Consider the following 23365-nt stretch of genomic DNA (forward strand, 5'->3'; position numbering starts at 1 on the left):
AATCCATTGCCTATGATAGGTTAGAAAAAAATTAGAAGTGCGTCTATAAGCACATGAATTATTTAGCTGTGTTAGAAAGTGAGTGTATAAGCATTTTCTTTAAGTGACTTGTCAAAAAAAATTTAGAATAGTGATGGGTAGTAAAAAAGTGAGTGAGTGTTTCTTTTAGGTCCGCGCGTTTTTTGGTCATCATCTACGTAATGTAAGATTTGGGTCTTAGGGGATGTTTTCCTTCACGTCCGTGATTCAAGTATAAATTGAAAAAACGCTCGTCAGTCTGGCCATACATCGTTGACCTGTCAACAGTGCAAAATGAGTAGCATGAGTAGCAGACTCACTAAATTCATGGAACTTCAGATGCACCTAGAGTATGCCAGGCGGCTCCTGGACGAACTAGCAGCAAAGGCTCTTGTTGAAGAATCCAAGATAGAACAGGAGGAGTAAGAGAGAAGACAGAAAGAAGAGGAGGTAAAGAAGAGGGAAATCAGGTCTCACGTCATGATGAGACCAAGTTGTGAGGTGAAGCCCATGGTGAGGGAACCTCCACAGGCTATGACTGCACCACAGCCAGTAGCGACACAACAGCCACAACAACCACAGCCGGTAAAAAGAGCTGCTGTCCCCCAAATGGAGAACCGGGAGGAGGAATTGGAGAGAAAGCGGGAGCCACGGCAAGAACGACATCCCCGGATAAGGCACAGAAGACATAGAAGGGAGAGGGAAATCTTCAGAATCCCAGAAACTGAAGATTGGGATGCTGAGGCAAACCATCAAACCTCTGCACTCTCAGCCACAAGAGTGAATTGGGAGAATGACTGGAATAGACGATGTGTCTGTGGTACCAGATCCGGAAGGTACCGTCATTAACCAGGTGCCTCTGGAGTTCCAGAAAAAAACAGCCCTTTTCAGGGCTAACCAAAACTCTAGAAAAGAAACATTATTCAATTTGCCAATGTGTGAATGTGAAGTAGTGTGATTTTAAACACTTCTTTCCTGATGTTATTGTGTGTGTGTGTGTGTGTGTGTGTGTGTGTGTGTGTATGTGTGTGTGTATGTGTGTGTGTGTTTGTAAGCGCTCACGTACGTTTACAGGCCCATAGTAGATGATTGGGGTTTGTAAGCGCTCACGTACGTTTGTGTAGATAGTAGAGTGTATGATTGTTTAAACCTTCCCGTGTGTATGTGGATAGTAGGATTTTGGTCTGATTTTTACTTCTTCGCGTATGTGAATAGTAGATTATGGTGATGTTATTGTCCCTTTCCGTGTGTGGATAGTAAATTTTTGGAGTTTGATTACTGGCTTCTCCGCGTGTGTGAATAGTAGATTATGGCTATGTTTTTTAGCTTCCCCCATGTGTGTGGATAGTAAATGGTGGTTATGTTTTTGCTTCTCAGCGTGTATGGATAGTATAGTTAGGGTTTGATTAGGCTACTCCTCGTGTGTGGATGGTAGCTTTTGGGGTTTGATTTGACATCTCTACGTGTGTGGATAGTAAATGGTGGGTTTGTTTTTGCTTCTTGGCATGTGTGGATGGTAGATTATAAGGTTTGATTTGTCATCTCTACGTGTGCGCATAGTAAATGATGGGTTTGTTTCTGCTTCTTGGCATGTGTGGATGGTAGATTATGGGATTTGATTTGGCATCTCCGCGTGTGTGGATAGTACATTTGGGTTTGATTTGGCTTCCTCGCGTGTGTGGATAGTAGATGAGTATTTAGTTTTGGCTCCTTCGCGTGTGTGTGGATAGTATATAATGGGGTTTGGGGATAGTAAAGGAAGAGTTTGTTTTGCTGCTTTACGTGTGAATAGTAAATTTGGATTTGATTTTGCTGCTTCGCGTGTGTGAATAGTAGATTAGGGTTATGCTTTTGCTGCATGACGTTTGTGGATAGTATATAATATGAGAAGAGAAAAGTAGGGGATGTTTTCCTTCACGTCCGTGCTTTTCATATAAGAATGCATAGCGTACGGAATAACGACAAGGAAGATGGTGGCTGTGACAGAATTGTTTAACAGCTTGAGACATAGCTATTTTTTGGATAGCAGATGGAATGTACGTGGTGGAGAGACTAGAGAAGGAATGGAAATATCCAGTTACAAAGGATTTTGTGACCACACAAGTGACAAGTGTGAAATTAGCTATGTATCTGCTTGAGGGTATGTTAGAAGAAGAAGTAAAAAAGATAAGAGGATTGATTGACCTTCTCTATGTGAGAGTAGGTAGCTTAAAGGAAGCTCTGGATAATGTAACAATAGTGAGATGCTTCCTACAAGATATCTTGGTGTGGAGTGAGTGGTCATATGTGAAGTGAGGTTTAGACCAACTTGTAAAAGCCGAGGAACTGATGATACGAGTGCTAACCCAAGAGGTAAAGAACATCAAAGAAAAGTGGACAAAGGAGAGGAAAGAACGAGAAAACCTAAAGACCAAAGAAAGATTTGAGCAACTCAACAAGAACTGGATCAAGATCCAACAGAAATTCAGAGCGATGGGTCATCCTGACTGGATGCCAGAGAAGGAAAAGAAGGATAAGAAGAAGAAAGGAATAGTGGGAAAGATAAGGGGATGGCTGAAGAAGTGGAGGAAATAAAAGAAGAAGAAGAAACCCAAAGGCCTTTTCAGGGCCATTCAGAGGTCTCGAAAAGAAATTGACTTTCATACCTATTTTAATTTAAAAACAAATGTCTCTTGTCTGTTGTCTGTGTTCTCTCTATCTCCCCTGTTCAATTCCCATTGTCCCTTGACAGTCCCACCATGTTCAATTTCTCTTGACGCTCCACAAACCCACAATATATTCCCATGTTCAATTCCCCTTGACGTCAGAATAGATATATTTTTACTCCCATGTTCAATTATCCTTGACGCTATATTCGATATGGGGATTCTGTAATGCTTATTCCCCTTGTCGCTCTACAGGTCCATCCCTGTTCAAATTCCCCATGTTCAATTCCCATTGTCCCCAGAGTGGATATACCCTGTTTGTAATGGTAAGTCCCCCTTGTCCCTAGAGTGGCCCAATCCCTTGTCGCTATGTTCCATTCCCCATTCACTCTCTGTTAAATTTCCCCATGTTAAATTCTCCTTGAGGCTATATTCGATATACCCTATTTTAACATTAAAGTCCCCTTGAGGCTATACCACCCCACTTCACTACTTCCCACTTAACTACTGCCGACGCTCGGTGAGGTACTCAGAACGTGGTCTCGAAAATGGAGAAGTAATGTGATCAGTCTAAGCTAATGAAAGCGTGGGGTGGTCATGAGGCAACAGGCGTATGGATTTTTCGCATGGTAATTCGGGAAGAAATAACTCGATTTCAGAACAAGAGTTTGCGGTGCTTTCTCAGAAAGCGGGATGGTATTAAATCGACTCTTGTCTGTTTCCCGAGACGAAAATACCGACAGCTAGTATTACAACTAACGGCCCAGAAGTTACTGTCGAAGTTCTGTGTGTGGAAAATTCCACATAAGACTTTAAAATTGGAAATTTCGAGGGTTCCATACCCCCAACTGTGTCAGATTTTCGTTTTCCCATCATACAGGCGAGAAGCTAGGTCGCAGACCTGGGGGTGGGGACCACTGATAGAACTTATTATCTGGGAGAACACATCTTTCCTGATGAGTTTATACGGGAGCAAGTGCATGACGCGTACTGAGAAACGTTACAAAGGTGGGGAAAATTCAAAATAATTTACCACGTTGATTGATAGAAAGTTGTTCCAACTGTTGTCCCTCAGAAATCCAGGACCCGTGTGCTCAGAGTGGTACACAGGTCCAGTATGGCAGTTCGATTTTGACATGAAAGATAACAAAACCGATAGGATATTGGTCGTATTATACTAGTCTGACTAGTCTGACATGAATAGCGACGTAGCACGAATCTGTCGACCCTACGACGTTTTCCAGAAGACAGTGTTGAAACAAAGAGTAAAAGGAGTTTATTTAGACCATATGCCTTTAATTGATTATCCGTATTAAAGAATGGCCGTCGATATAGCGGGAACCTTATTTCCTATTAGAAACAAAATGGCACGAAAACTTGGGATTTTTTGCCAGTCGGGTCGTCCAATTACAACTGCGGAACGAGAATTACAAAATTCGACGTAGGTGGGGGAGTATTACTGTTTCTTCCTATTATTCGAACAATCCCTTGGTTCAATATAAAGGGTCCTATTAAGTCAAGCAGGACAAAATATACTACAGAATATTTATATAGGCTATGTGTTGAAAATATGTCGTGCAAATATGTTCAAACTATATGCAGAGAGGTCCGAGGAATAATATAAAATTACCAGTGAATTTACTATGTACTGCGGTAATGGACCACGAGTCAAGTTGCAGACTAAAAGTAAACCCCGGTAAAATATAATTCCCATAGGTTGATAAATGTAATGGGAAAAGTGTATATAAGGTCCAGAGCTACACATTTGTAAGCCTAGACAAGTCGCAGAGATTTTAAATAGGCATACGTGCGTGCTTACAGATAGATTATGTCAACCTGTGTTAATAAAACATGAAATAAACTTATATAAATCAGAGCCAATCAGAAATATAGGTTATATATTACTCTATAGTACACGGGAGACAATCGACGAAGAGGTAGGTAAAATACTAGAACTGGGTGGCTGAATCATAATATTCCCCGTATTCCTTTCCTAGTGGAATTGATTAGGAAAAAAGATGGAACAAAAAAAAATGTCACAGACTTTTATCGAATGAAGGGCATCGATATGTTTCAAAACTAAACCCCATCAAATAATAGTGATGTGCCGATCGCTAATGATGCATGCGCGTTAACGGCATTTGCATACCCAAACGGTCTGATTCAGGTTAAATACGTTCTTTTTCTTTCAGGTCCACATAGGAGTTTCATGCTGTCATCTTAGGCGTAAATTGTTAAAATATAGTATTGTTGATGATATTCTGGTGTATGCATAAACATGTGGATATCATTGTGTTATATATATTTATATTGTGTGTAATGTTTTGTGCATGATGTATTTATAGTGTGCTTAACTGTTCTCTTACATATGTGGTCCTTAGACTGGAGAAAGTTTTAGTTTGCTGGGTCATGCGTAAAAGTACTGTGACATGGAGATGTGAGAATTTTTACGTAAGTACTCTTGAGCAATACAGTCGAAATATTTTCCTCTCTCACTCTCTCTCTCTCTCTGTCTCTCTCTCTCTGTCTCTCTCTCTCTCTCTCTCTTTCTCTCAAACATCGATCGAGAGAGAAAGGGAGAAATATGCGATTAATTCTTAATTAATGAGTAAAATTTCGGATTCATATTTCCTATGTTCCTATTTAAACACCAGTCTACATATGCATGTATTGTTTGAGAGGAACTGGTTCTTGAAGCTATTGGAATTACAAAGTGCTAAGATTGATATGAAAATGGAATGAATAATTGTTTTCCAAATCATAGAGAGAGATATATCCCTTGATCGATATTGCAATATATTGCTCTGGAAAACCGTAATTTTGGAAACAAATTCAATCAAATGCAAGTTCCTTTTCAGAACCTTCTAAGCTCGTAAACATATTTAAACTTTAAATACAAATTTTAGCAAATATGTTGTTTTTTTTTAAAAAAATGACAAACCTCTAACCTCAGTAGCACAGACAAATTCATATAGCATATATAGATATATAGCATACATAGCATACGCCTACCTCTGCAGTCTATCTTCTGTGGATGGGACCAAGAGCCATTCTGCTGACACACAATAGTGTCATTGTCGACGCCTGCCGCCTGCAATCCCTCGGCGCACTTCACTTGTCTTATGCTTTTTACCAGTGTTCCACCGCCCAAAATATTCAGTGTAAGACTGGCACTCGGCTGCCCACAATCTGTTAAAAATGTCTTCTTGTATTATATGTTTAAGTTGCCAACATGAGATTTAAACATACAACAAATCTCAAACTTAAGTCAAATTTTTAACACTATACAAACGCAAGTTAGAGATATTTTTAATAAATATTCCTTTTCAATTACCACTCTCATATAGCCTCAACGATGATATTATGTAAAACTTTACACATTTTCAGATCAAAATAAATTTCAAGGACATAACTCCAAGTTTCCTGAAAATTGTATTCGCATACAAGAAAGGTTAAATTAAAAAAGCACTTACTTATTGATACTATGTGGATCTTTAACCCTACGCTTATGTTTTTTAAACTGATGTCATTAATCTTTGTTGAATATGTCCTAAAGATTAAGGAAAGAACGTGTACTTTTAATAGGAATAAAGATAGCCATATTGTTAAATATCGAACACCATTATCACAAATACAGATAGACTACAGATTATCAAAATGTTAAACAGTTACTCCATAACAGAAAGTCCTTTCATAAAGCAAGCAATGCATGTTTCCGAATTAGTTTATATGTTCGGCATGTACATCAGCAAGACTTTTAGGGATAATCACTCCCATATCAAAGAAAAGAGACTTACTGAAAACATTTATGTTTTCAATCAGCATTGTAATAGGTCAATATCGTTTATTTTGAAGACGCGAGGAACAGATAGTAATACTTAGTAGCTTTTACTGTCTGCAAATGGCACACCACAAAACCCGATGCTTTAAAATTTTACACCACATATTCATTTTCCAGACTGGTATCTTTCTACAATCGAACCTGGGCATCTAAACGTAACTTTAACGGAAACTGCCCATAGTAATCAAAGCCACTGTACCAATGACTCATTCTCATCGGTTTTCTACAACCCACTGTACCAATAACTCATTCTCATCGGTTTTCTACAACCCACTGTACCAATAAGTCATTCTCATCGGTTTTCTACAGTATGACTGTACCAATGACTCATTTTCATCGGTTTTTCTACAATATGGGCACCTCATCCACAAGCGTGTCATTGATTATCACATAGCCGAATCTTTATAGTGTATAAATATTTTGTTTCCTCTTTGAGATTATTCTCTTTTTGATCTTCAAATCATTTTTTACAATTTCCTTCATATAAAACAATTGAAAAAATGCATAAATAATCAAGGAAAACCGTTCTTATATTTATGTACACAGAATGACTCTCGTCTTCACACAGTCGTTAAACTAGCCCAGAATTGGATTCTGTATCGTGGTATATCGATTGCTACAAAAAAGTTACAGTGCGAAGAGGTTTATTCTGAAATACACTTGTACATACTATTCTGGATTAAAACGTCCCATATTGACTAGATTTGTATATCATTCTAAAGGTTTGATGACTGGCTGTATATGTACAAAATTAGTCACTAACTAGTTCTAATGTCATCAAAAGGTGCAATTCATTTTTACTGTTTAGAAGAACGTTGACTTCAATTATATAATGCTAATGTAGAGAGTGAATATTAATTCAAGTTACCCTCTCAACATCATGCAAAAGAGAATGAATATTAATTCAAGTTACCATCTCAACATTATGCAAAAGAGAATGAATATTAATTCAAGTTACAATTTCAACGTTATGCAAAAGAGAATAAATATTAATTCAAGTTACCATCTCGACATCATGCAAAAGAGAATGAATATTAATTCAAGTTACCATTTCAACGTTATGCAAAAGAGAATGAATATTAATTCAAGTCACCATCTCAACATTATGCAAAAGAGAATGAATATTAATTCAAGTTACCATCTCAATATTATGCAAAAGAGAATGAATATTAATTCAAGTTACAATTTCAGCATCATGCAAAAGAGAATGAATATTGATTCAAGTTACCATCTCAACATTATGCAAAAGAGAATGAATATTAATTCAAGTTACAATCTCAACATCATGCGAAAGAGAATGAATATTAATTCAAGTTACAATCTCAACATCATACGAAAGAGAATGAATATTAATTCAAGTTACAATCTCAATATTATGCAAAAGAGAATGAATATTAATTCAAGTTACAATTTCAGCATCATGCAAAAGAGAATGAATATTGATTCAAGTTACCATCTCAACATTATGCAAAAGAGAATGAATATTAATTCAAAATACCATCTCAACATTATGCAAAAGAGAATGAATATTAATTCAAGTTGCCATCTCAACATCATGCAAAAGAGAATGAATATTAATTCAAGTTACAATCTCAACATTATGCAAAAGAGAATGAATATTAATTCAAGTTGCCATCTCAATGTTATGCAAAAGAGAATGAATATTAATTCAAGTTACCATCTGAACATTATGCAAAAGAGAATGAATATTAATTCAAGTTGCCATCTCAACGTTATGCAAAAGAGAATGAATATTAATTCAAGTTGCCATCTCAACATTATGCGAAAGAGAATGAATATTAATTCAAGTTACAATCTCAACATCATACGAAAGAGAATGAATATTAATTCAAGTTACAATCTCAATATTATGCAAAAGAGAATTAATATTAATTCAAGTTACCATTTCAACGTTATGCAAAAGAGAATGAATATTAATTCAAGTTACAATCTCAATATTATGCAAAAGAGAATGAATATTAATTCAAGTTACAATTTCAGCATCATGCAAAATAGAATGAATATTGATTCAAGTTACCATCTCAACATTATGCAAAAGAGAATGAATATTAATTCAAGTTACCATCTCAACATTATGCAAAAGAGAATGAATATTAATTCAAGTTGCCATCTCAACATCATGCAAAAGAGAATGAATATTAATTCAAGTTACAATCTCAACATTATGCAAAAGAGAATGAATATTAATTCAAGTTGCCATCTCAACGTTATGCAAAAGAGAATGAATATTAATTCAAGTTACCATCTCAACATTATGCAAAAGAGAATGAATATTAATTCAAGTTACAATCTCAACATCATACGAAAGAGAATGAATATTAATTCAAGTTACAATCTCAACATTATGCAAAAGAGAATGAATATTAATTCAAGTTGCCATCTCAACGTTATGCAAAAGAGAATGAATATTAATTCAAGTTGCCATCTCAACATTATGCGAAAGAGAATAAATATTAATTCAAGTTACCATTTCAACGTTATGCAAAAGAGAATGAATATTAATTCAAGTTGCCATCTCAACATCATGCAAAAGAGAATGAATATTAATTCAAGTTACAATCTCAACATCATACAAAGCATTCTTAAGGAAAACAAAGCTTCTATTTTAGTGTATGGAAAATAATTAAATCTTTCTAATGTCAGCTTTGCGTCCAAATATTGTTTTGATACCAACCAATTACACACAATCTATCCTTCTCAGAATACGTCGTGCCTTTGGGACATTCGCATGTTTGGGTAGACGAACAGCTGCCATTTATTGATTTACAGTGTTCTGGAGATGAACAGGGCCGTCCAAACATACCTTTTCAGAAAGGAAAATATTTAATTTAGTTGATATCATGCAACAAACTCTAAAATGTATTTCATTTACAGACAGGTAAACCTCTAAATTTAACCGCAATTTTGGAATGAATAAAGAACAACTGGAAAGTTTAACAAACCTAATTGCAGGGTATGTGTGTGGAGTACCGCCAGCCGTTCTGTTCTCCACACGCCCCTCTCATCCCTCCCCCCCCACTCACAAGACGCAGGAAGATCACCTAACATTTTTGTTGGGCTGGCGAAGACACCAGCAGGGAGCAGACCATAACACGTCTTGGAGAAATGCATTACGTTTCATATACTTAACTTGAATGTGTCTTGGTTGCTTTTGGGTCGTCGCATTTGAGCCGCAGACAATGTCAGCAAATATTCGAATTGTTTTATCTAGTGCAGGTCTGATTGCAAATAAATGTGTTAGCAGGGCACCTGATGACACGGTGCCCGCTGAGCCGGAAGAAAGCTACAGTTCTATCTGAGGCATCTAAATATTACCAGCCGGTTTAAGCCAAATTACTGAATTAACGCAGTATATAGTTTAGCTCTTCAAGCGCATTTGCTGTTTGTTATCTGGCATCCAAACGTTTCAAACTAAAAACTTTTACCTTTTGGGCGAAGGGAAAATGATTTTGGTCCCACGGGGGCGGGGGGGGGGGGCGCTAAAACACAAGCTCCCTGTTGGTGATCTTTGCAAACGGCTTCGAATATGAAACCTTTTCATTAATACTTGCAGCGCTAACATTGTGTAGTGTGCATCATTGTTCTGCCGTAATACCATCGTTATGTGGGCAACGCCAAAAAATCTGAAAGTTAATTTTTGGCACGGACTTGCTCAAGTTGGCATACACCCAGCAGCCATACCAAACATTCTACAAGATTCTTTTTTATTACACGTTATTCTGGTGTCGTTTTCAAACTAGTCAGTCCACCGGGAAAAATTTGGGGTCAGTTGAGAAATAGTTTGTTAAACATAAAATATGCTTAATGTGGTGAGTTGTTGTTTGTGGTTTAAGTAACAAATTGGAAACGGATCTTAGGCTTGCATTCGACTGTGTAGTCAAACCCAGCATGAGAACTGATTTTTATTTTATTTTTTTTAATTTTATTTTTTTTTTTTTTTTTTTTGTATTTAGAGCTATTAGCTAGTAATCATTTATTCCCTAGAGCGGAAAAGCTGATTGCCTGTTGGTTCTGGTTAAAACTGGATACACACATAAACACAATTAGTTACCTGCATTTCATCCTCTATTTGTACTAGCTCAAGTGCGATGAGATTACAGAATATATCACTGACTTTGATATCGTTATTCTTGAAGATATCGGCCGATACTTGCCAAGAAACACAACCATTATACCATCTATTCACAGTTTCAGCGATTGTTTTAATTATTTTCGGCCGACTGCTTTGACGAGACAGAGCATATCAGTTTTGAGGATCATGATGTTTACAAGTCTCATTAATCTAATGATAGATGACAATGCATGCCGCAAAGGAAAGGTTACCCGCATAAGATTATATTAGTCAAATAATACGACGACATTATAATCACGCAAGCTGCCTAACAATGGCAATAGTTTGGGGTTTTGCATCGACAGAGAGAACGCAATAAGTCCAAGCTGATCGTGACTTGGTCTACGATACTCTGGCTGGTCACTGTGCTCAATGTTTTTCTGCTTTGCATCATCACTTCGTTTCAATGTGAACCGGGATGTGTCAGCTCCACGTTGGCGAGAGACTCTTCCATCTCGCGGATTTATTTTCTGTCAATATCAGATAACTTTTGCAGGCTGCTCCAATATTCCGCAGTCGTTATCAGGATTGGCTGGCGATACCAATGATTTGTGTTCATTACCTACTTCACGTTGTATTTTACGTTTAGAACGATTTCTAATTGCAAAAGGCAAAACAATGGCTCTAGTGGTTGTTAATTCCGTCATCTGTGAGTAGTGAAGCGGGGGGGGGGGGGCACTTTAAGGACAATGGGAAAATACATTACAGACACCCTTCCCTGGGGCACTATTCGGACAAAATGTATACCTGGGGCTATACACGGACTAAAAGGTTGGGCCTGTATAAGGTCAATAGGAATGGAACAGGTAAGGTGACGTCACGGTACTGACGATTTGCAACAATGTGGCAAGAGGCTGACCTCAATCGGAGCAAACAGTGCAATAAAAGTCCTAGAAGGCTTGGCCGGAACGGGACTGGTGGAACAGAGACAGAGATAATAGACATTATACAAACAGCTACACAACTCACTAAACAAAATTTGAGGCAAGAAAGCAACTCTTTTCGAGGCATATCAGTGGCCCTGACATGGGCCTTTGGGTTCTTCTTGTCATCCTCTGCTATCCAGTCAGTATGGCTCATCTAATTTTTTGTATACCTTCATCCAATTCTTATTCAGTTTGTCAAACTCCTCTTCTTCTTTTTGTTTTCCTTTTCCTTTCTCTCTTTTCCCCAGGTGTCTTCAATTTTCTTTACTTCGTCTTCCATTACCTTTATCATAATTTCTTCAGCTTTCTTTAGTCTGTCCAGTCCCCTTTTGACAAATGACCACTGTCAAATTGAAGATATCATCCGCAAAACACCTCACTTTGATAACAATATCAAGGGCCTGCTTCAACGTTCCGACTCTTACATATTTATGATTGATGAAACCTCTCAACTTCTCCACTTCCTCTTATATCATCCCTTGTATGTGGTCCCTGGCTACGTTCAGGCTGTTCGCGAAGTTCAGTCTGCCTGGGAACCTCCATTCTCTTTAAAGTTTTTCTACTACATACTTCGCACCTACCATCCAATACCAACTATCCTTCAAATTGTTGAACTAGTGTATTACCATCTTGGTTTATTCAAGGTTGAATGGCGCGAACAACGAATGGCTTTGACTTTAGCACGGACGTGAAAGAAAACATCCCTTACATTTACTTCACATTGATTGGTTGGAGTATAGTGGTGTGCGCACGTTGTGCATGTACCACTGTTAATGGTCGCACAGCGACCTGATAATTGATCCTGGGGGGGGGTAAAGAGCTTCATCCCCCAGGCGTTTGTTTGTAAAAGGTAAACTGGTAATTATAGCCTACTGTTCACACAAAGAAGAAGAGCACAAACTAACTACAAATTACTATCCAAACAGAGGTGAGAAGCAAACCACAAACCACAAATATACTATCCACACACGCGAAGAAGAAAAACTAACCACAAAAAAACTATCTACACACGCGAAGAAGAAAAAACAAACCACACATATACTATCCACACAGAGGTGAGGATCAAAAGCAAATCACACATATACTATCAACAAAAGAGGAGAAAAAACAAACCACAATATCTACTATCCATACAAACGTATGCGAACACAGAAAACCACACACTCTACTATCCATACAGAAGGAAGAGGGGAAAAAACAAATATACTATCCACACAATGGAAGGAGCAAAAAAACAACCCAATATCTTCTATCAAAAAACCCAATATCTACCATCCACACAGGGAAGAAGAAAACACAAACACAAATATACTATCCACACAAGGTGAGGAGAAAAAAACAAAACCCAATATCTACTTTTAAAAACCAATATCTACTATCCACACACGGGAAGAGGAACAAACAAAACCCAAATATACTATCCACACACAGGAAGGAGAAAAAACCAACCCACCTATATAGTATCCACACAAACGTACGCGAACGCATGCAAACCAAAAAATATACTGTCAAAAGCCCCAATATCTAACATCCACACAAACGTACGCAAACGCATACAACCCCAAAAATATACTATCAAAAAAAAACCAATAACTACTATTCACACAACGTACGCGCACTCATACAAACCCCAAAATATACGATCCACACACGGGAAGGAAAACAACAACAACCCCAAAATATACTATCTACACAAGGGAAGGAGCAAAATTTCAACCCAATATCTACTATCAAAAACCCCAATATCTACTATTCACACACGGGAAGATGAAAAAATCACCAAAATATACTATCCACACAACATACGCGCACTCAAACAAAACCCAAAATAAACTATCTACACATGGGAAGGAGAAAAACCCAACCCAAGTATACTATCCACACACAAGATGGAGCAAAACAAACCATAAATAGACTATCCACATACGGGACGAGGAAAAAGCAAACCCCAAATATACTATCCACACTAACGTAGGTGCACTCATACAAAGTATTACAAATACACTCCCTACTATCCACACAAACGTACGCGAACTCATACATACACACACACGCGCACGCGCGCGCGCGCGCATTCGTACGCCACAGACGGAAGGAGAAAAAACAAACCCCATATATTCTAACAACACAGGGGAAGAGGAAAAACCAAACGCAAAATATACTATCCACACATAGGTGAGAAGAAAAGAAGAAAACATTATACACTATCCACCACAGGGAAGAAGAAAAAATAACCCAATATACACTATCAATACAAGTGAAGAAGAAAAAGACTTTTTGAAAACACCTAAGCCCTCACCTACAATGACCAAATCTACCAAGCAGCCACACCCACCCACACTCCAAAACCCATTTAACCCATTATTATTTGGTGTCAGTGTGTAATTTTAGAAGAAAAAAACAAGACACAAAATGATGGATGAACAGACTAACTATATTTTACCCATCTGCATGCCTAAAGTGCCGACGTGAAACAAAACACCCCTTCTATTTCAAATCTAAATAAAAAATGACCCAGAGGGATAGAGAGAGTGGTGAAATCGCACATATTCATGCAGTGGCAATAAAAACAAACATATCATCCTCATCACAAAACCTCAGGACAAAGAGACACTTACGCATTCTTTCTGATCTATTCTCTTTGAGAAGTTAGTATGAAATTTCACATCAGGGCCAACGCATCGGCTCAAATTGTCAATTTGTCCATTTAGATCTCTTTACTGGCACAAGTTCTTCTTCATCATCAATTTCGTCTTCTTCTGAATCCCCCTCCTCTTTCTCTTCTTGCGTCTGTTTCTTCTTTTTTTCTCTTAGGGCACTCTGAAGCCCAGTGTCCTTTCTCCTGATAATGATAACAGGTATCTTGACTTTTGTCTCCCTTTCTTGGACGAAGCAGGTATTCTGGAGACATCTACTCATTTACCTTGCAGATATAGCAAACTTCATCAGCACGTATACACTTTCGTATGAATCTCATCAAATCAACGACCAGAAGGGTAAGTTTTGTTGCCACTTGTGAATTATGCTTTAGTATGACTCTTAGCAAATCTTTGACCTCAGGTCGATCTGTGCTGACTCTTCTATCTTCTTGATCGTTTAAGAGTTGAATGAATACTCTTCTGACTCTAAGGGACCTGCTCCATGCGAAACCTTGTCCAATGAAAAAAATTTTGCAATAAGATGAAGCGATTTCATTGAGAAAGTAAGAGGCAACAACGTGCCGTGTCGCCTCACACATGAGCTGAAGTGTTAGCTCATATCCGTGCTAGCAATCTCGAAGATGACATAAATGAGCTTGAATCAATGCTCTCCACTTATGCCACAAAACGAAGAGTCCTGATTCAAGGCCAAAAAAAATTCGTTCGGTCCATAAAAAATATTACCACATTTGAGAAACTTCCAGAAAATTGAGACCGACGCCTTACACCTACAACGTGAAATGTTAAGAGTTCAAGTAGTGTGTAAAACTTGGTCAAATTAAAATTTTATAATCAAGACGAAACGATCTGTTTTCCAAGGAGAAAGCAGACACCAAGCGACAATGGCGATCCGTGTCACACACGACTTTTAGAAATGTGTTGGTAGATGTTTGTGCTAGCGATCTCGAAGATGATATATTTATCTCATATTCAAAACCATTTGCATCCACTACAGAATGAGAGAACAATGGTGGTAAATACAGTAGGTTGACACAACTAGCAAGACCAGTGAAGAAATAAAAAAAAATTGGTACCTCATGAAGATTATCTTTTACAATCTAGTAGCCCCAAAAGTGACTTGCATAAAAATTTAGAACGATGAAATACACCTACACGGTTAAATTAAATGATTTAGTCAATGGTTGATTTTGTTTTGTTATTAAATGATCGTACAAACGATATGTGTGCAAGCAAAAGCTAACAAACACACACACACACAAGTGTTACTGCATTGGGTGACAGTAGAACTGGCAGTACTTTAGTCTGGAGTGTTTTAAGAGATGGACAGATAGACTTAACATTACAGTGGAGAGAGAAAGAAATAATTGTAAAGAAATAAAACGTATGACACCAATTTTTCGTTCTGTTATTTTTGCTGTATTATAGGACAAATATAAGTGAGACAACCATACATTCTATGTGAAATGTTCATTGTTTTCATTTGTTCATCGATTTCATAAAAAGATTGTGTGATAGTTATTGTAGACTGACCGCTTAACATTTGCTTTACATATCTCAAACTTAAGATATGTCCTGTGTTTGGCAGCACACGCTACAAACATTGTTGCAAAGTTTTCACAAATCTACGGCCGGGTAAAAAAAATTAATTAAAAAACAGCACCAAAACGCATCTTGTTCTATCGACAGTCTAAACTGAGAGAAAATAGGTCGAACATTGTTACAATTTTTCCGAACGTGTGTTTTGGTTTAGAATTCAGAGTTAACCATTGGCAGGGTTATACAGTGCAATGTCACTCGCGTCATTCTAGAAAAAGCCTTGTGTTTTTTTCCGTTCTTAAAAGAACGTTAGATCTTATGTTATAATTTTTTTCCGTGACACTTCGCACTGCCAAAAATAAGGACAAAGCTACGATACCTAAATTGTAAAAGCTCTTCAACTCAAGATTTTATTTCATCCAACGATTTACTGATTAATAATTTGTAAGAGTTTAAGTGTTGGAAAAAAATTACATGACAAACGGAACAGTTCACATAGTTATGGTTGAGCACTGATCACAATTTTGGAGAGGTATCTTCCAACAGAAGCATATGCCATTAGGAATTCAATCAAAACTACTGTGACGGAGAGGAGGAGGAGAGAGAGAGAGAGAGAGAGAACGGAGAGAGAGAGAGAAAGAGAGAGAGAGAGAGAATGTTATTCCTACTGTAGAAAATATCACGACACTTACGTTTATTTTTCCGGTATATTTTCCTTAAGAAAGATTCAAAGAAACATACATTCCACTTAGATAATTACATCCATAAAAATACACCATTGTTAAATATCACAAGGGTGAACTGAAAATGTAGGCAACTAAAAAGTCCTCATTTCCTGATAACGTGGATGTACAGTTCTCACAGAGGAGTTCATCCAAATATGCTGTGATATATTTGACTATACAACTGACAATTTCCGTGGGATCGCTCTAGGGTACGATTGTTCTTGCGTTAGTTTTACTTTTTTTTATTATTTTATAAATCGTCTAGCGGTTAAACACGACCTATCTCGACACCGAAGCGCTACTGAAGTCAATTCGAAGTGAACGCGGTAAGAAAATAAGTCTAGCCAATGAAATCGTTTATGATGAGTGATGCATTGTTTGTTCTAAGGCAGTGTGGCAAATGCCTACGCTCTTGCATTGTTACAATTGCAGTACAGACAGGCTGGAATATGAACAGGAAAATGTTAAGCAGTCAGTCGACAATAAATATCACATTCGGAGTTTTACTGAAGCCGGAGAAAAAATACTCAAAGAGAAATTAAATCAGATATTAGATGAAGAAAACAAAGGGAGAGAAATAAGGGCCGGAAAATTTACCACAATATACAAAAAGCGGAGGGCCTATATAAAAGAGAGGAGTTAAGGAGGGAGGGGGCGAAAAATATGTTGAAACTTTAAAAATTAATGCGGGACAGGGGGTATCAGATAGGAAGGAAATTTTAAAACACATTGGAGAATTTTATAGTAAGTTGTATACATCACAAAAAATTAATAACAACACAATAGAAAAGTACCTACAAGGAATTGATTGCGAGATGATATCATCAGAACACAAGAACTCGTGTGATTATTTCATCTCAAGAGAAGAAATCTTTAATAGCATAAATAATTTGACCAAAGGAAAATCCCCAGGTAGAAATGGACTCACCGCAGATTTTTATATGAAATTCCGTGGCGAGTTGTCGTCCATTTTAGAATGGTTATACAATAATATTAACTTGAGAAATGATACTACGACAGAAAGCATGAGGGAAGGGATTATAACACTAATATACCAAGGGAAGGGAGATAGGGAAGATCTAAACAAAATTGAAACCCATCTCCCTCCTAAAAACGGATTATAAATTATTAAATAAAATTTTAGCAGAAAGAATTAAAAAGGGAATGGACAAAATCATAAGCATAAATCAAACATATGGGGCCAAGGGAGGGACATTCAGAATAACATTTTAAGTATTAAAACAATTATAGATTACATACAGGATTGTGGGCTAAAAGGTGCTATGGTACTTTTTGACCAGGAAAAAGCATTTGACAGATTAGAACACAACTATATGCAAAAGGTTTTAGAAAAAATTGGATTTGGAAATAATTTTCAAAAGTGGACTAAAATCCTGTACAACAAAATAACCTCAAGGGTACAGGTAAATGGAGCGAACACGGGAAAATTTGACATACAAAGATCAGTGAGGCAAGGATGCCCACTATATATGATATTATATGTAATAGTGATTGAGACCCTAAGTATAAGAATTAGTCTTAACAGTAAAATTGAAGGTATTAAAGTTCCAAATATAAAAGACGAAATTAAGATGCTACAACAGGCAGATGATTGTGCTAACTTTTTAAAAGACCCAAATTCCTTCAAACATCTGGAAAAGGAATTTGAAAAATTTGGTCAAGCTTCATGGTCTAAAATCAGCCACGATAAAACAGAAATATTAAAGATAGGGAACTGGTGGGTCAACCAACCCGGATTACCCATCTAATCAAAGATCGAGTTAAGGCACTGAAAGTGTTTTTCGGGAGAAGAAATAAACAGGAAGATTGTAAAAATATGAAAAAGAAAATAGAAGAAAATGTGAATATCTGGGCACTAACGCCATTATGTAGAATGGAACGGGCCCAGGTGGCCAAAACATACATGTATTCTAACATAAACTATATTTTAAAATCTACAGAAATAGAAAATGCCATATTAAATGAAATAGATACATGTAATGACATTATTAATTATATATGGGATTATAAAACCCACTCCATAAATAATAAAACTTTATATAGAGCGAGAGAAGAGGGGTGACTATCCCATTTTAATTAAATATGCCATATTGTAAATAGATTTAAAAAATTAAAATCTGAACCCAACCTACCGTGGGAAGGGATATATACTATGAGGAATAGGAGGGAAATATATCAAAATAATAATTTTTTTAAAAATTAGAAATACCTAGGAAGTTCAGGCATGTTAAAGAATTACTAATTAAATATCGCGATAAAACAGAGTTATGGGAAAAGGATGAAAAAGATACATACCAATGGATAAGAGAAGATACAACAAAAAGACGTAGGAGTAAAGAAGAACAAGAAAATTTAGGATTAAACTGGGACAGGGCCTGGGGGCACTGGAATAATTTAGGATCATTTCAAATTCAAAGTATCTGCTTCAAATACATGCACAAATGCATGGTTGACATGAGAGGTGGCAGTGAGATGGCACATGATCAGAGTATCGCTAAAATGTCCACTGTGTAAGGACGCCCCTTTCAGTAAATATCATACTATGACACAATGCGAAAAACGAAAGGACGAAAGACTAAAGTTAATAGGGGAAACATGTATTTAAAAAAAGACAAATATAAAAGAGATAACATTTTATTTTTAGATGGGAAATTTGACAAAAACACACTTTATAAAATTACAGATTACATTGTTGGAACAATGAGGGCCTGTGGGCAAATAATAGTGATAGGGAGATAATTATGAAATAACCTGTCAAGAAATTGGAATCCTGAGGAGAGGAGGATAAAAATGGGGAGGGGGGATGGGAGAGAGAGCTTCGGTTGGTTACCCACTAGGGGTGTGATACTGTCTGTGCGCAGGCCAGAGTCTCCAACTCATCCCCCGACCCAAACATGAGTCCCACCAAACCTTAGGATCCAATACCAAATTTAAAAATTTCAACTGGTTTTAAATCCTAAATTTTATATAAATTAAATAGGAACCCCAAACTAATATAAATTACATAAAATTTAAATTGTAAAATTTTTAATAATCCGGAAAAATTTGAAAATTTCAAAAATTATGTATGAATTTTAACCGAGTTTAAAGCTTTTTGAAACTTTAAATTTTGTTTATTAAATTTTTTTCTCTTCACAAAATTAAATCTAGATAATTTTAAAAATTTGCTAAATTATAACAAGGTTTATATAGGAATCCTAACTTATTGTAACTTTCAAATACCATTTGAACTTTCTAAAATATCCTATGACGCTACACATTGGAAAATTCCAAAATATTTACCTGAAATACGAAACTCGACCCATTACGCACATTCACTGACCGCTAAGTGGAAAGGTAGCCCCTGAGTACTAATAACCCAAGCATCATATATATCGTAACTAATAACCCAAGCATCATATATTAAAACCAGCTTATTGACAGGCTACCATTCACAATTACAGTTCTGGGTGACGCCAACCATTCAATACTGAAAACCCTGATTTGTTATCTACATCAATATTAGGTCAACGAAATATCGCGCGCACAACTGGCCAGAAAAACGCACTGAGCTCATTAAAAATTAAAAGAACTCTATAATTATGCATCCTTTGGTAAACATTTACTTATATAGTATCATGAACTTCCAGCTCAACATACAAAAAAGCCAGTTTATGCCAGCCATTGGACTCTTGGCAAATCTAGCACCCAACCAGTGGCGCAAGTTCCACGTCTTAAATAGATGCCTGCACGACATTTTGTTCAATTTACAGCCACTGTGCCATGGTCATCGGTGGCCTCGGATCCACCAAGAGCGTGTTTGCGTTTTTACATTCGACAAAACATATATGTTATTTATACTCAAATATTGTCTTTCTTTCTGGGGAACGACATAAGGAAACTGTTCTTACCGACTTAGCCTTTGTCAGCGTCTACGATAACATCACCAAGTTGGACATAACACAAAAGTAGAATTTACAGCAAAGACGAATACTTATTTAGGGACAAGTTGAGAGAAAATTATATCATTGATGCCCAGCGTCGAGCTGAGACCAGTCAATTTCTTGAAAAGGAATTTTTACAAGCTCCTTCTGCCCAAAGATCCGCCAGTGCCCTAACTTTTCAAAACTTCTTTTTGTTTTGGAACTTTGCCTTTCTCAAGCATCAATAACACATCCGGTTCTCTCGGTGTTTTATGAACGATTACTAATTGATCTACACAGTTCTTATTGAGATCACTAATTTCACTATTAAACCATAGGTTTTGATTTTCTGATCAATAAAATAAACACTACTCACTTTTTCTCTTTAGGAATTGCTGTTTTTCAAGGACATTTACCATATTCGTAAATGCTCTCAAAGCTATATCTATGCTACCAGGATCACAGAATTCTGAACATGAATATCTGCTATCAAAAGAGGCATTATTATTTTCTAACTATGGAAGAAAAGCTGCACGTGTTGCGAATCTCAGTTGGACCTAACTGTAGTATACTGAGCATGCACGTAGTAAATATCAAAAGCGTTACACTTTACAAAACATTCTAATGATGGATGATCAGAAAAAGATTTACCATCGTGGATATAAAAATCGGAAAGTATTTTAGCAGTACCTTCAAAATGTAAAACTAAGTCTTTAGCACTACCTCCATCTGGACTTATGTAGCTAAATGTACCAATCCCGTAATTTATAAAACGCCTACCATTACCTATTTTCATTCCAAATCCTTTAAACAAAGCAAGTAAAAAATATGACCAAACACGTTTGTATCTTTAGAAAGTCACATATTATCATTATCGATATTAAACACAAGATGGTTTTCTATAACATTACGAAACTGGCACAATTTGTAATGAAGATATAAGTATTCGAATCATTACCTTTGGAACAGAGGCCTAATATTAAAAGAATGCTAGAAACCAAAGAATTAATCGAAGAGTACAAATAAATCGGTACATCCTATTTAAATAGCAGACTAAAAGTATTACTTAAATTGTAAAACTGACACAGAATTTAGGGAAGACTACAAAAAATCCCCAATAAATAAAAATGATTGAAAATTAAATTTCAAGAATAAAATCAAAATAATAGAAAACAATTAATAAATTCAAAATATATATACTTTTAAAAAAATTACAAATATTGTACGCGAGAAATGTAAAAACTTGGAGAAGAAATAATTGAAACTGAAAAAATAAAAAATTATAAACAAAGACAATTTAATTTACAAAACAAAATTCAATTAATGAGAACAAATGTAAAATAATGAAGAAATTATAAACAAATTAACTAACAATAGCATAACAAACTGTAAACGAAATTCAGCTCTCAAAGATTGCAATTTGTTTCTTACATTTTAACATTTTAAATTTTGTTCACTTTTCAATTATTTTACATTTTGTACAGTTACAATTTTTAAACTATTTTGTACAATTTATTAGTTTCTGTGCAAAAATGTTTTTAACATTTCAATAAGTTTAATACCCTTAAAAAATTTAACATTTTATCTTAATTTTCAAATGCTTTAATTTTTCTTTTCCATTTCACTGTTGTTGTGCAACTCTTTAATTTTCTATTATTGCAGTATTTAAATTATTTTTTATTTTCCTGTAAATATAATCTCTGCTAAAGTCTGTAACGGTTTGGTAATTCTTATGTTACTTTTATACTAATAAAATCTACTGGTTTTTTTTTTTTGTAGTCTTCGTTAAATTCCGCGATAGTATCGAAAGTTTGTCTTCATCTTTGGCCTATGCATTTTTTTTAAATATAACCCTCCAGGTTTTGAGTCACACCTATTATCTCTGTCAGTTTAGTCATTTGCGTACTACTTCTAGTCAACACCATTTCATGTATGTTGAACTTAATGTCTCCGCTGAATTCCGTGACAGTTTCGCAATTTTTTACGAATTTATCCTGTATCAATGACTTTCAACTTCGGTCAGTAAGGAAGTGTGTCTGTTAGTACTTCGATATGCTGGTTAGTATTATGGATGCTGGTTAATAAGAATGTATAGCAATAGGTATCGTCATTGGTCAGTTTGTAGGTCTTAGCTTGTAGTGTATTGTAAGTATTATAAATCATGTTAAGTTTCCTTTTAGATCATGGTGACACCCATTGCTAATTGAATAGTCGTTTTAAACATTAAATGTCCCATGAGGTCATAGTGACATTTTGGGAGGCTATACCGATCCCCCATCCCCAACTATAATTTACTTTGCAGAAAATCGTTTTATATATCTGTTCCAGTAAGTTCAATGCATAGCCATGCCATACATTTATAAGTCAAAAGTTATCACAGTTCCAACAATATCAATATTGTTTTGACAAATAGATGCAATAATGAAGCAAGATTTCATTAATATTTAAATTGCAGTTGCCTGTTTCGAAAGGTATGCATGTCGCACAAACCCTTCAAATTAACAGTATGATCGAAACTTGTTCCCAAGAGTGATCATGGGATATACACCCTGAGCAATAATGACGTTGCGATTTTAAGGAAAAACGTGCGTTCATGCACGATACCTGTGCTGGGTGGAAATCAAGCTGTCATACATACATTGTACTGAGAATATAAAGCAGTCAGTCAGAGATGAAGTGCAGGAGGAGGTAAGTGACCCCATAGCTCTCTCCGAGCGTTTTGGTTGGTGAAGGGTAAATTGGAAGGCAGAGTGCGTAACTTCACAAGAGGGGACTCACCGAGCATTCTGGTCGGTGAAGAGATTATTCTAGAATGCGAGTAGGAAACGTAAAAATTAACGAACCTCGTCGAGTGTTCTAGTCTAGGACGAGGAGATTTTAGAACGTGGGCAGAAAAGCAAGAGAAATTGTTAAATTCTGGACCAAGGTATGTATGTATGTATGTATGTATGTATGTATG

General features: G+C 36.3%; 1 protein-coding gene across 1 annotated transcript in view; it reads right to left on the reverse strand.

Moving 5' to 3' along the window:
* LOC149806224 (uncharacterized) overlaps positions 1-23365 on the reverse strand; it is a 138974-nt gene that overhangs the window by 85352 nt on the left and 30257 nt on the right. Inside the window, exons 5-6 of the mRNA XM_089951175.1 lie at positions 9200-9328; positions 5676-5852 (exon numbers count right to left, since the gene is read on the reverse strand). Coding sequence (XP_089807301.1) covers positions 5676-5852; positions 9200-9328 — 306 coding nt within the window. The remainder of the gene's footprint in view (positions 1-5675; positions 5853-9199; positions 9329-23365) is intronic.

Source organism: Sinohyriopsis cumingii, chromosome 2 (assembly GCF_028554795.1).
Source record: "Sinohyriopsis cumingii isolate HCF-2022 chromosome 2, ASM2855479v2, whole genome shotgun sequence".
NCBI lineage: Eukaryota > Metazoa > Mollusca > Bivalvia > Unionida > Unionidae > Sinohyriopsis > Sinohyriopsis cumingii.